The sequence below is a fragment of the Durio zibethinus genome, chromosome 14 (genome assembly GCF_047325235.1).
Source record: "Durio zibethinus cultivar Kanyao isolate XHJ-2024 chromosome 14, ASM4732523v1, whole genome shotgun sequence".
NCBI lineage: Eukaryota > Viridiplantae > Streptophyta > Magnoliopsida > Malvales > Malvaceae > Durio > Durio zibethinus.
In genome coordinates this window covers 11,934,745-11,950,529 of record NC_143175.1, presented here as the reverse complement: position 1 = coordinate 11,950,529, position 15,785 = coordinate 11,934,745, and the positions used below count along the sequence as shown (strand labels likewise).

General features: G+C 27.9%; 1 protein-coding gene across 1 annotated transcript; it reads left to right on the top strand.

The window, feature by feature from the left end:
* The first annotated feature begins 4,791 nt into the window (after nucleotides 1–4,791).
* LOC111293608 (translocase of chloroplast 159, chloroplastic-like) lies at nucleotides 4,792–9,133 on the top strand. Its single transcript, XM_022886404.2, has one exon. The coding sequence runs from the start codon at nucleotides 5,029–5,031 to the stop codon at nucleotides 8,860–8,862; it is 3,834 nt and encodes a 1,277-aa protein (XP_022742139.2). The 5' UTR covers nucleotides 4,792–5,028; the 3' UTR covers nucleotides 8,863–9,133.
* The last annotated feature ends 6,652 nt before the right edge of the window (nucleotides 9,134–15,785 follow it).

Sequence of the window (15,785 nt, the reverse complement as noted above, 5' to 3'; positions counted from 1 at the left end):
AAAAAATCCACCTTGTATTATCCCATTTGTTGTTGTTATTGCTCGGAGCAAAATTTTCTCAACTCGTCCTAACCTTGAACTTACTGTAAAAGTTTTACATTATTAAATTTTTAATTTTAATAAATTTGAAAATAAAAAAGATAAATAAAAATTTTAATTTCATCTTTTAAATTTTTTGAAATCAATAAATAAAAATATAAAAAATATAAAATTTTTTACTGTAACTTTATCCCTCCCCAATTTATAATATATATTTATATATACAAACAAATGTATATATGCTCAATTTGTATGTAGACTGATAGCTCCTATAGGCAAAGCCGGCAACTGCGCCGAAAGATGTGGCTGCAGAATCTTGGAATAAAATTGATGTGATATTAATTTTGTTTTATATAAAAATATAAAATATAAAAATATATTTTTATTTTTATAAATTTATATATAATTTTTTAATAAAATTTTAAATTATATTATTTTATATTGTATTTTGATTGTCAAATAAGAGGAGATGGGATGATAATAATATTGTGTGTGGTTGATCGATTGATGTGACAAAGAAAATTTGGAACTTTTAGCAATTTGCACCATTGTTATAGTAATTTTATTTTTTCTTACTTTGGATGTACATAATATAATAGTTATGGTCTTGTATTGTACATGGATAATTGGCGATTGCTGATGGTATATAACATCACCTAGTTGTTCAACAATGTAATCAAACATCTGTAATACCTGCTCCTTTTGTTAATAATAGACCATGTTTTCTTATAATTCCATTGATCCTTGTTATACTTTATGCTACATAATGTTAAAAAGGATTCTCTTAACAAACAAATTTAAGGGTAAAGTCTAAATTTACTATTATTATTATATTTAAGGTAAAAAAAATACTATTATTTTTAATAGTAAATTTAATTATACAATTTTAGTGTTATATTTTAATTTTGAAATAAATTTAACATCATATTTTTAATTATGAAAACAAAATTGGTCAAGATGTAATATTTATTTTATTGGCAGTTACTTTATAATAAAAAATTTTAAAAATGATATAACAAGCAAAAAGGTCAAGGTCAAGTAAAAAAATGATGTGACCTTATATCAAATAAAAAGCTCCATGATAAAAGAAAAAATAAAAAAAAAAGATTATGTAAAATTATATTTAATAAAAAATAATATAAAAAAGTAAATAAATAAAATTAAAAAAAAAAGAAAATTTCAGATTTTATCTTCATGGTTTTTTTTTTTTTTTTTTGCTTTCAAGTAAATTTTAAAAGTACTTTTTCAATTGTAAAACAGTTTTTAATAAAAATATTTTATTTAATATTTTCTAATTGTTCCAAAATTAAAAATATGATGGTAAATTTATTCTAAGAATAAAAGTATAATGGTAAAATGATATCTATTGATAGATTAATAGTAAATTTGAATTACTCATATAAAAATAATGATAAATTTACACCAAAATTTAAAAATATTTCGTGAATTTCTTTTTTTAATTTTTCTCAAGAAATAGTTTTTTTACAGTTAGTTTTTTTACCATTTATTTGATCATTAACTTTTGATCATTTACAAATCAAATTAGAAAGGTAATGATAATGTGGCATTTGGCCCTTTTATAGATTAAAAAAGAAAAATACCTAATATGATATTTGGTGCAACATAAAACTGTTTAATGTGGTATTTAAATTTTTATTTTGTAATTAGGTTACCTAGAATCCAATTCAAGTTTGGGAAAAAATCATTTTACAAATGGAAAAAATATTTCATGCATAATTAATAAAGTTTTTAAATTCTAATAGGAAGCATAGTATATTAAATATATTTAACATTGTTTGGACCAAAAACGGTTGGTGTAAGCTTCTATCAAAGAAGAACAAAGCCAGGAAGTTGCTGACGTTTGTATTCTAACATTGAAGTCAATGATGTGAATGAATAGGGGAGAAAGGTAAGTAAGAAAACTAGAATGAGAAAAAAAGATTACTTGCCTTACCCGTTAAGGAGTGAGAGGCATTTATATCTGAGATACTGTGGCAGGTAATGTCCGATTTGGAGTGGGTGGTGTCGATGTGGCCTTAGGTGGACTGATAACTGCCTAGCACATCAGCATGCTTGCCTGATAAGCATAGATCACAATAGCGATTCACGTTACTGATAGATAATGAGAGTCCAACAATGTCAGTTGTGTGCCTTCATTAAGGATCCGATAATGTCAAGTCTACTCCCCATTGATTGTTTGGAGACGTCAAATCGATGAAAAGACAAAAATATTTCTTACAGATCATATCATATTGGTTTCGTCACATTAAAAATAATGAAATTAATTATTATAATTATGAAATTAAATATTATAATACTAAAATTAAAATTATTAGTAAAATATATATTTAAATGTAAATACAATAATGATAATAAAATAAAATGTAGTGAAAAAAATAATCATTATGAGTATTAGATTAAAATTTATATATAATAAATTTTGTATTATATTTGATATTTATAAAGGCAGTAAATAATTGAAATTTAATAAAATTATTTTTATATTATTATATATCTATCTTTTATTTATTATATAATTATTTTATTTAATAAATAAGTTGATTATATTTTTTAAAAAATTGATAATAAAATACAATTGATGATAATTTAGAAGATAATTATTTTTTATATCAAAATAATAATTATTTTTAATTCAAAATAAAATTTAAAAATAAAAGAATGAACAAAATGAAAAAAAAAAACAAAAGCTTGAGAGCACTATAGTTTTAAAAGTAAAAAAAAAAAAAAAAGAGGGTCTTTTATGGAAAATGGGGCTCCGGTGTGAATGAAAAATCTCAACAAACTCCTTCCCTTTAATGAAAATTTTGAGGCTTGATAAAATCTTTTTTGACCAATCACACCAATAATTTGACATCCAAATAATTTATCACAATGCAATTAAATTAAAATTCATTTTTTTTATTTTCATTTTTCTCCTTAAGTTAAAAGCTTTTAACTTTTTTTTTGTTATATTATATTTTTATTTTTATACTTTTTTTTTCAGATTTTGAGTTTTTTATTTAAAAATATAAAGTAATTTTGTTATTTTAATATAAAAATAATTTTTATTATTATATAATAAATTAATTAAAAATCATTTTAATTTATTTATTAATAAAACTATTATTTGATTTTAAAATAATTTATTAATTTTAAAATATTAAATAATTTAAATTTTTTCATATAATTTTTAGATAATATATTTAATATTTTTAATGATCATTTTTTTATTATAATTCATCACATCATTATTGTTATTTTTATATTCAAACATATATCTTATAATAAATTTTAATTTTATTATTATAATAATTAATCTCATTTTTATTATTATTTTCAATTTTATTCAAATCAATTTTATCACATATGTACCTTTAACGTGAGATTAAACTTTACCATCACGATCTCGAGACTTGGGATGGGAGCAAAAACAAAATGAGTTGCAACAATCTCAGTATTTGTATCGTCATGTCCATATTCATGCTTTAGTCGTGAAAACTAGGTGTTGGTTTTAGGGTTTGGCTGCGTGTTTTGACCAAACATTTGAGAGGTAAAATAAAACACGTAATTTCAAAGTGACATTGCGGAGCCCAACAAAGTTTTATCAGAAACCCAATCGTTAACGTTATCTTTCTTAGGCAAACCAACAAAAAAAAAATTTCACGTATGGGAGTTTTGTGGGGAACCCAGGGAGAGCATAATGCCACTCACTGCTCGCTCTAATATGGGCTTTTAGGCTTTTAGCTCAACCAATTGTAATTTCTAAGTTGAAACATGCAATGACGTGCATAACCCTCCAAACTTTATTTATTTATTTATTTATCTCATCGCCTAATTTTTTTGTTAGATTAATAATTCAAAACATATCACATTATTATTATTAGTATTTTGGTAAAAATTTTCTTGGTAACATGATTCTTACTTTGGTGTGACTTAATTATTTTTAAATTTTTTTTAAATGATTAAATATCCATTTGATCATTAAATTGTTAAATTGATATTTAAAAAATAAAATTTATTAATTAAGTATATGAATTTTTGTTTCTTAGAGCCATATTTCCTCATGGGCTAATTCCATTAGAATCAAGTTTATGTGGCTTTCTTGACCAATGCTAAAGCGCCGCATTGGAGGTGAAGTCTATTACTACATCATTAAAAATAAATTTTGAAAAATAAAATAAAAATAATGTATTTTATTTTTAAAAAATTAATAAAAAACTTGAATTTTGAAAAAATGGGAAAATTAAAATTAAAAGAAAATAAGAGAGGAGAGACAGAGGTATAAGAAAATAAGAAAAAGGAAAGAGAGAAAAAAAAAAAACTAAACTTGATTATGATTGTACTTTTTCTATGGCATATGATTATTATTTTACTTGGACATGTAGAAAAAAAATCAATAATCCAAGCTTATTTTCTAGTTATTATTTTTTCTTTTTGATTAAATGGAGGATTAATTTTTAAGCTTGTATTTGTATTCTCTTATTTTAATATATATTTATGTATGTCAATGAAAAAAAAAAATTACAGTCAATCAATTACAAATTTGTTTTTACAATTCCTTTTTTATAACAGAATAGGATATGGAAAGAAAAAATTAATTAATATTAAGAAAAAAAATAAAGGTTCATTATTATGAAATTGTTAAATTTCACAAGCAATATTAAAAAAATTACAATATATATTTTAATATATCTTAAAAATATAAAAATAATCTGTTATAAATTCAAAAATATTAAAAAATAAATATGTGAAGGGCATGGGAGTATGAGTGTAAATTCGAAAATATAGCAAACCTCACCAAGCCCATGCGGCTGCAAACACAAGTCTAACTTGGCTTCCACCTTATCTTTTCCTCTTCCACACAGTTTGGTATCACAAATTCCATTAATCCAACCTAAAATTTCCTTACCAATCAATTCTCCAAAATTCCTATCCTCTCCTAAAACCCTAATTCTCTATCTCCGTCTCATCTCTTACAACCGACCGCCTATGGACGCCGAGCTTTCTGCCCCGGAGCTTATCTCTCAGCCGCTGTCTACTTCCCCAGGTTCCACTTCGTCTTCTTCATTTTTAGCTTCCAATGATGATTCTAAGTTTGTAACTAGTTCAGTAAGAGAACATGATTTGAAAGCTAATGAAAATGGTAAAGCTAGTGATAATGAGAGTGGTGAGGAGAGGATTGAAACAGCGCCCGAGAGGCCATTTGTGGCTGACCTAGGTGAAGAAATTTCGACTTTGGGGAAAGTTAGCGCTTTCCCTTCTGTCGGTTCTGATGGTTCAACTTTGATTTTGAAAGACGACTCACTTGGGGGTGGTTATAATGGTTTAGAGGGATTTAGAGGTGAGGGTTCGATGGAAAAGCTTGATAATGAAGGTGTTGGTTATGGAGAAAAGGAGGAAAAGGTGGAAATGGGCTCGATTGGTGATGCTGACCAATCTGTGTTTGCAATGGAAAGCAGAGAGGAAGGTAGGATTGGGATGGTTGAGAATAATTCGGTTTTAGGAGCTGGAACTAAACATGCCAATCCTATGATTGCAGAAGCTGTAGATTATAAGGTGGTTGAAGTAGATGGTTTGAAATTTTTCCGTGGAGAGGAATTGTTGGTTGATGCAACACCTTTAATTGGAGATTCTTCAGATTGTAAGAAATCTGAGATTAAGGGGACGGAGGTGGTTCCAGTTTCTGTGAATGCGAGCTTGGATGTTGGCTTTAATCAGATTAGTCATGTTGAAGAACAAAGTGTTCTGGATGTCTATCCCGTGTATGATAAAGGTATTGACCCTGTTGCATTAAATGGAATTGAAACTTCTGAGGTCTTGGCTTGTGAACGGACTTCTGAAATTGTTGCTGAGAGGGAAGCTGATTCTGCTATTGGGGGTCTGCTTGGTAAAGATGAGTTTGGGACCAATCTAAATGACCTTGAAGAGGAGGCAGGTATAGATGTGTTGGAAAAAGTGTCTGCTGAGAAATTAGATGGAGTGGGTAGAGATGGAATTCAGACAATGGATCGTTCTGCTCAACCAACTGAAATGATGGCTGCTCATGAAACAGAGAATTCAGATAGTGATTCTCGAAGCAGAAGATTAGCAACTGTGGCGGTAGAAGAATCTCATTCGCCCAAGTCTGTGGAACAAACTCTGGTTTCTGAAGAGCAAGTTAGTTTTGAAGGTGAAGAAGAAGAGAAGCCCCATCAAAATGAAGGTTTTCAAATTGAAGGCTCGGATACTGATGGAGAGACTGAAGGTATGATCTTTGAGAATGCTGATGCTGCTAAAGAATTTTTGGCGGAGCTAGAACGTGGATCTGCCATTGGTTCTCACTCAGGTGCTGATACTTCTCATGATCATTCTCAAAGAATTGACGGTCAGATTGTCATTGATTCAGATGAAGAAGGGGACACTGATGAAGAAGGGGAGGGGAAGGAGTTATTTGATTCTGCTGCTTTGGCAGCCCTCTTGAAAGCAGCAACCGGCACTAGCTCTGGTGGTGGTAACATCAATATAACCTCTCAAGATGGGTCCAGGCTTTTCTCTGTTGAGCGACCTGCAGGTTTAGGATCCTCACTCCCCAATGCAAAATCTGCACCTCGATCAAACCGGCCTAACCTATTCAGTCCTTCTGCTGTAACGAGTAGGAGAGACTCTGACAACAACTTGAGTGAAGAAGATAAAAAAAAAATTGAAGAGTTACAGCTGATAAGAGTCAAATTCTTGAGGCTTGTTCGGAGGCTCGGACACTCTCCAGAAGATTCTATAGCTTCACAGGTTCTATATAGACTAGCACTTGTTGCTGGGAGGCAAACCAGTCAACTGTTTAGCCTTGATTCTGCAAAAGGGAAAGCTCTTGAACTTGAAACAGAGGGTAAAGATGATTTAAACTTCTCCTTGAACATACTTGTTCTTGGGAAGATTGGGGTGGGCAAGAGCGCTACAATAAATTCAATTTTTGGTGAGGAGAAGACCTCAATTCATGCATTTGAACCTGCCACTGTAGTTGTGAAAGAGATTACTGGAACAGTAGATGGCGTTGAACTCAGGGTCATTGATACCCCAGGCTTGAAATCTTCAGCCATGGAGCAAAGTGCCAATCGTAAGGTCCTAGCTTCTATTAAAAAATTCATAAAGAAGTGTCCCCCAGATATTGTACTCTATGTTGATCGGCTGGACACCCAGACCCGGGATCTTAATGATCTGCCCTTGTTAAGATCAATCACTAATTCTCTTGGCTCCTCTATCTGGAAAAATGCCATAGTTACTTTGACTCATGCTGCTTCTGCACCTCCAGATGGACCATCTGGCTCACCTTTGAGTTATGAAGCGTTTGTTGCCCAACGTTCCCATGTTGTTCAGCAGTCTATTGGTCAAGCTGTTGGTGATCTACGCCTGATGAATCCAAGTTTGATGAATCCTGTTTCTCTTGTTGAAAATCATCCTTCATGCAGAAAGAATAGAGAAGGCCACAAGGTGCTTCCTAATGGTCAAACTTGGAGACCTCAGCTATTGCTGTTATGCTACTCTATGAAAATCTTATCTGAAGCAAGTTCTCTCACCAAACCTCAAGATCCATTTGACCATCGGAAGCTCTTTGGTTTTCGTGTCCGTTCTCCTCCTCTTCCATACTTGTTATCTTGGCTGTTGCAGTCTCGCAGCCATCCTAAACTCTCTGCTGATCAGGGTGGTGACAATGGTGACTCTGATATTGATATGGCTGATTTATCCGATTCTGATCTAGAAGAAGATGAGGATGAGTATGAGCAGCTCCCACCTTTCAAACCTCTAAGGAAAAGACAGCTTGCTAAACTTAGCAAGGAGCAAAGGAAGGCATATTTTGAGGAGTATGATTATCGGGTGAAGGTCCTCCAGAAAAAGCAGTGGCGTGAGGAGTTGAGAAGAATGAGGGAGATAAAGAAGAAAGGAAAGCCTGCTGTTGATGAATATGGTAACATGGGGGAAGATGTTGATCAGGAAACTGGTGGTCCAGCTGCTGTACCTGTTCCATTACCTGATATGGTCTTGCCACCTTCCTTTGATGCTGATAATCCAGCTTACAGGTACCGGTTCTTGGAACCAACTTCTCAGTTCTTGGCGAGGCCAGTTTTGGACGCTCATGGTTGGGACCATGATTGTGGGTATGATGGTGTTAATGTTGAACATAGCCTAGCAATTGCCAGCCAGTTTCCTGCTGCAGTTTCTGTGCAACTCACGAAGGATAAGAAAGAGTTTAACATCCATTTCGATTCTTCAGTTTCTGCCAAGAATGGAGAAAATGGATCACACATGGCTGGCTTTGACATCCAAAATGTCGGAAAGCAATTAGCTTATATTTTCAGAGGGGAAACCAAATTCAAAAACCTCAAAAAGAACAAAACAGCTGCAGGCTTTTCTGTTACATTTTTAGGTGAGAATGTTGCAACCGGGTTCAAACTTGAGGATCGTATTGTTGTTGGAAAGCGGTTGACGTTGGTTGGTAGCACTGGGACCGTTAGATCTCAAGGTGATTCAGCATATGGAGCCAATCTAGAAGTGCAGCTCAGAGATGCAGATTTTCCAATCGGCCAGGATCAATCCTCTTTGGGTTTGTCTCTAGTTAAATGGAGGGGGGACTTGGCATTGGGTGCCAATTTTCAGTCTCAATTTTCTGTCGGACGGAGTTCAAAAATAGCAGTTCGTGCTGGACTGAACAATAAGATGAGCGGACAGATTACTGTTCGAACAAGTAGCTCAGATCAGCTTCAGATTGCACTCACTGGTATTCTTCCTATTGTCATGGCATTTTATAAAAGCATCAGGCCTGGGGTTAGTGATAACTATTCTATGTATTAGGTGCTAAAACAATTTCGCGCCCCCCAGCCCCAAAGAGCTGCCACCACCTAGGGAAATTGTTATGCATTGCTTAGTCTCCTCCCCTTTCCTTGAATAATGCTTAGATTACTTTTAGCATGGACTACTGCTTTGACGAGATCCGTTTTATTGCTTAATAAATGTTGTTAAGCATGAGTAACTTATTGTTTGTTTAGTGCATTTCAAAAATTTTTAATATGATAATTGAATTATAAATTTATTAATTAACGAGGTATTTGAAATTTTGTTTGTTTCTCCATGGTCATTATTTGAAATTTATTACGTTATAATTATTGTATTAATTAACACATTCATGATTCATATTGAACGTTTTAGTGTAGTTTAGATGCTGTTTATGACATTTCAATTGTTTTGCCCAAGTGAATGAAACGAAGGATAAGAAATTTCAGTTGAAAACTAGGGGAATGTTTCGCCTTTTTAAGTGTAGCATTCCAGCAGAAAAGAGTTTGTGTTAGAATCTATCTACCCATGAGGGCAATTTTACTAATGTATGGTCCTTCTTGGTGATACCACGTGCCACATGCTCACTTCTTTTTTTTTTTCTCACATTTTTCATTTTTTATGTTTTTAATTTTTAATAAATATTTTTAATATCAAAAGTTTTTTAGTGGGATCTATTTTATACTTTTTTTTTTTTTGTTTTTTAGATTTACTTTTTCAAAATTTTTTAATAAATATTTTTTTTTGTGTGGAACTTATTTGACATTAAAGGTATATCACATATTTATTTTTTTTCTTTCTTCTTTTTTTTTTTATATATTTAATATATATTTTTTAAAATTTAAATTCTTTTTTATGTCCTAATTTTTTCTTTTTTAATTTTAAAAACCTTTTTAAGAGGGAGTGTCACTTCTTTTTTCCTTTTTTTATTTTTTTCAAAATTTACATATTTAATAAATATTTTTTAAAAATTTTAATTTTTTTTTGCCTCGTCAACTTAATATTAGGGTTATACCATTTGTTAAAGTTTTTTCATCATTTCTTTCTTTTTTTTCTTTTTAAATATTTATATATTTTTTTAATTTTTTAATATGAGATCTATTTTATATTATTGATTAAAATTTTTTATTTCTTTTTTTTTTTTGGTTCTTTTTTTTTTTTTTTTTCAATTTGATCATTTTTTAAAGAAAAATGATATTAAGAAAAGCTTATCGTAGTTGATGTCACATGATTTTTTTTTTTTTTGCTTTTTTTTTAATTTTTTAATTAGATTGTTTTATTAAAAAAAAAAAAACTCACATATGTATATAAGTAATGACACTTTATTTCACTTTTTTTTCTTTTTTGAAATTTTTTTTGTTTTTATTTTTTTAATTGGATAATTTACAATAAAATAAATAAATAAATAAAATTATATTTTTAATTATTTATTTGATTTTATTTATATATATGTTTTATATTAATAAAAATATTATATTTATATATAATTAAGAGATAAGTAATCAATTATATAAATTTAATTCATTTTGATTTTTATTTAATTAACATTAATGTCTCGACATGCTACCCTTTTTTTTTTTTCGTTTTATTTGAGCTTTGTTGTTTTTATTTTTTATTTTTAATTTAGATAAAATTTGTAAAAAAAAAAAAATTATGTAGGCATTCACGTGATATCTCAATTTATTATTTTTCTTTTCTTTTTTTTGCTTTTAATTAAATAAAATTTGAAACAAAAAGAGCCGATGGATAGAAAGAGCAAAACAATTTATCTCCAATAGATTCTCATTCAATTGAAATGTCTACATAATACCCTAATGAATTTTCTTTTTATTTTTATTTTTTGTGTTATGTTTTTTTATTAAAGTAATTTTGTGAAAAAACCCAATGAATTTCCTTATTGCACCCTATTTGATTTTTTTCCTTTCATTCTTTTAATATTTTTTAATTATATAAATTTTACAATGAATGGCATTAATTGAAAGAGATGTAAAATAATCGATATCTAACTAATTTCAATTCACTTTAATTTAATAAAAGGGTTATTTTTTAAACGGCATGGGCTTAAGATTGATTGAGTTCTTTAAAAAAAGCTCATATCAAAAGTGTATTTAAGATGTTTTATTATATATATATATATATATAAATTTATATATTTATTATTTTATTTAATTTTATATATATATGTATTATATTAATAAAATTATTTTTATTTTAATTTAAAAAATTAATATTTTAAATTTAATATGAGATGTAAATGTAAAATACTCGATGATTTTTTTTTTCATTTTTTGACTATTTTTGGATTTATTCTTTTTATAAGATAAATTTTATGAAAAAAACACAATTAAGATATCTACGTATCATTTCTTCTTTTTATTTTTTTAATTAAATAACTTTTACAAAAAATATGTGATGAATAGATATGATAAAACAAAAAATTTTTACCCGTAGCCGTATGCAGGTGTTTTTCTAGTTTTTATAAATTGTACTAAAATCCATGAAACCCATGGATATGCAACTTAGTGATATCAAGAATTTTCACCTCTGGTAGTATGTTTATATAGTTGTTTAGCATCTTATAACATATTTAAATAATCAAGAATATTCTTTAATAGCATGGTGGCCGACGATCGAAATTTGGATAGTTGCGGTGGCCGATTGAAAGTATAATGCTTAAAAATAAAACGAGGGAGAAATCAAGAAAGGAAAAATTGAAAAGGAAAATTTTATTTTGGTTTATATACTAAAATATTAATGATGCGTTTTTTACATTTTAGAGAAAGAAAATGAATAGAAAAAAAAGGTCAAAATAATAAAAAAATTATTTAAAAATTATTATTTTATTTAAATAAGTTCTTATGTTTTAATACACCTAAATAAGTATTTAACTTTTATTTTGCACAAAAAAAACTTTAAACTTTAATTTGTATTCAAATATATTTTTTTAATTTATATCTAAATCAATCATTAACATAAATTAATAAAAAATAATGACTTATTTAAATATAATAAAAATATACTAACTTATCTAAATAAAACAATAAAATAATAAAAAAATGGATATGGACTACCTGACCCGGCTCAATCTGTTTTCTCAGTCGAAGCCCACTTGGTTTTGGGGCTAATCTGTTTTTGGATCCAATAAAAATACGAGTGAGAGTATAATTTCTTTACTCTCGAGTTTTTTTTTTCGTGTGCTTGTTTATTTTTCTATTTTAAATTTTAAAAAAAGAAAAAAAAACATTTAGATAATAAATGAATAATAAGAAAACTTTCGCTCAAATAGTTTTAAGCTATTTTAAAATTAATTAATTAATTGATTAAATAGTAAAAAATTTCTTGCAAAAAAAATCTTTTAGCATAATGTAATGTTGGCCCCATCAATTTTATTTCAGTCTGTCTCCATGCATCCCTGGTCTTCAGTTCAACGGCTATGCTTATCACACGATACTCTCCTTCTTGAGCAAAACCAACGAGCTTGCCACCTTACTTATCCATCATTTGTTAATTATATCATTGATATCACGTGGGAAGCACTTGGGTTTACAGACTTTTTAATAAAATATTATCGATAGGACTTATTTATTTTGTCAACTAGATTTCTTTGGGGTAAGATAAGAGGCGGTAATTGCGTATGTTGATTTGGGGTTGGATTAAATCTGTACATCTAGTTATTTTAGATTGAAAAATTTTTATATTTTTTTGAGTTTAAATTATTTTAAATTAAAATTATTTCGAATTTAAATATTTTTAATATTTAATATATAAATTTTTTAAATTTTTTAAAATTACAATTTTTAATTTTTAAAATTAAATGAAAGAATTAATCTTAAAAAATAAAATTTAAATTATTTCAAATTTAAGAGTCGGTTAACTCATATGTAATTTTTTTTATGATTATATTAAGAGAATAAAATTTTAATATAAATAAAAAAAATTTGATTCAAAATTAAATCTTTAACATTTTTTTTAGCGTCTTTATCTATTAAACTAAAAATTTGAGACAAATTTAAATGCAATTTATGTTTTGAGAATAGGTGATATATGATTTTGTTTTTTAGAAATAATTAATTTTTCGCGTTCTAACAGCATTTTGTAAGGAAAAAAAAAAAAAGATAAAGGGCAAAAACCCGTGAAAAGGGTAGCAGCGGAAAGTTCCACTCTAACTAGTCATAAACTCACTTCTTGAAAAGTTGGTTGACCATCAACTGATATGATCATGCCTACGCAATTATGTTGAGTCAAATTGATATAATAAAAAATTTTAATTTTAATTTAATTTTTAATTTAAAATTTGATATTTAATTTAAATTTGATTAAAATTTATTTTTTTAGTTCGAATTCGATTCGTGATTAAAATTGAATTACTCAAACTCACTCGATTAGGTTCGATTAATATATTAAAATAAACTTAATTTTTATATTCGATAAAAATTTAATTATTTGTGCTCAAATTCGAATTCAAGATATTTTATTAATAAAATAATAAAAAAAATTAAATAAAAAATTTGATTAAACTCATGAATTATTCGAATTAAATATAAAAATACTAAAATTCAATTCGATTGATAAGTCAAACTATTTGAACTCGATTCAATAATAATCGAATCGAATTCAAATTTTATTCGAATCAAATTCATATAACTTATAAATACTAATGTATCATTTACATTTTTACATAAGATCCTACATGAGCCTGACAACAATGCCACACGGCTTTTCAGACAGTTTTATCCGGTCGAATTACTGCTGACTGAAGCCCAGAGGAGGTGAGTAGTTGAACTCCTGTGCCAAGGAAGCAAAATCAGGCGTTATTTTCTTCCATATTTATGCCTTGATTTACGTTGAAAACCAAACATTCTTTTACTCAGAAAGGGCTAAAGATTGAAATCTGAAACAGATGAGGATTGTAGTTTAGGCTAAGATAACATAAATGACTATCTATAATTAGATTCAATTATTGGTGAATAAACGTTAGCAATGGTTTAATTACACCGCATCCAATCTTTCTCTTTCTATGACATTTGTAACATAAAAATGATGATAATAAAAAAATATTTTTTTTTACAAGTAAACCAGCCCTACACTTCTCCAACCTGAAAGCAAATTTCAACATTGCATGGAAAGAAAACTAAGTTTAAGATTTAATCTCAGTATGCTAAAGTTACAATTAGGCCTCATTTAGATGCAATTGAAGTTGTCTACTGCAATCTTGGGTTTTTTTTTTTTTTTTTTTAATCCAAACCCATTATGTTTTTGTCTGGATAAAAAATTTTTGTTCGATTGGGTTATGTCATTAATTATGGGTGAGCTAATCGAATTTAATGAAAGTTAAAAATAAAGAAAAAAAATATTTTCTGTACAACCTAAAAAAATCCATCACATCGAAATACACAAATAAGGGAGAGAAAACAATTCTAACTTGAACGAGTGACGTGAAATGTGAAGTTATCCCCTGGCTAGTGGATGCGTGAAAGCTGAAAATAAGACCTTTATAGCTCTCAACCTTTTATGGAAACTGGAATCCAATTTTTATCAACTTTATCTCTAGAATTTGAAAGCATGCACGAAGCTCTCTCGGTTTAAAAGAAGTTGCCACATTTTTTCTTTTTTACAAATCTATTATATTGACATAATTTATTTTTTCTGAAATAGGAGGAAGATATTTTTTTTTCTTAGGAAAATAACTCACGAAAATAAGTATATCAAAGAAAATTTCCAAAGAAGGAACTAGAAAGTTGTTAATTTTGATACTAAAACCCTCATATTAAGAAAAATAATATGAATTTTGCTAAATAATTTACAAGGGGTGCAGTGGTAAAATAACTTTATTACTAATTTCCATCTTCTCTTCTTCTTTTTTTTTTTTTTTTCTATTTTACCTGCCAAATACCGAGAAATATAATTTTTTATTTTTTCTAAATACATTCCATCCCAACAACATTACATTTTCCTGCATATCCTTTTCACTCTCTTTTTCACTCTCTCACTTTTAATCTAAATATAGCCCTAAAACCATTTAACCAACCCTTAAATCACAAGTTTATTGAATATTTCATTGTAAGTTAGATTTCAAAATTTTTGTTCATTAATTTGGATGAAATCAAGCAAAAGTAAGGATTTATAATCTAGGATTTAGGAAAATTTTTTATTGAAAAAGGTTTATAAGGAAATTGATTTAGAGCTTTTTAAAGCTTTTTAAAATTTCATTTTTAAGAGTTTTAAATCGAAAATTATCATTTCGTGAAATAAATTTAAAAAAAATGATGTGGTAGTTTTGAAAATAAAATTTCAAAAATGATATTGTATTTTCAAAAATTGATTTTTAAACATTCATCATTATTTTTAAAAATTTATTTTTGAAAATAATTTTATAATACTGAAAATTCATTTTCATAAACTTAAAATTTACAATTTGAATTGGGCTTAAAACGAATTATTTTATCGAGTTCATTTCCTTCAATTTTGTTTCTTATTTCACTAGCTATTTATACAAGATTTAACAAACGTTTCCAAATTTAATAGTTTATTTTAAAGATCTAGAGTTTTTTTATTTGAGAAACAGGAAGAAAGGAAAGAATAAAAAGGGAAGAAGAAGAGAAAGGAAGTGTAAATGGGATATATAAAGGTTAAAATTATAATTTATCAAAGGATATATAAGATATTTTGTGTATGAGTATTTTTAGAAAAAATATGTTGGGATTGTGAAGAAAAACTAAAGTGGTGTATTTAGAAGTATTCTTTATTTTTTTCAAATAAGTTATCTAAAGTAAAAATAAAGACAAAATTGACTAGTGAAATGGCTATGGTTCATTGAGATGAAGAAACTGTCGTTTTGTGGGATCCCCATCGCTTACTTAAATGAAGCATAAATGAGAGTAGAAAATGACAAAAAGGACATTGTTTGGTATCCTAATTAAAATTAAAATGCAAAAAAAAAAAAA

Excerpts from the sequence above, each read along its gene's own strand:
- LOC111293608 (XM_022886404.2), top strand. The coding sequence starts at position 5,029 with ATGGACGCCGAGCTTTCTGCCCCGGAGCTTATCTCTCAGCCGCTGTCT.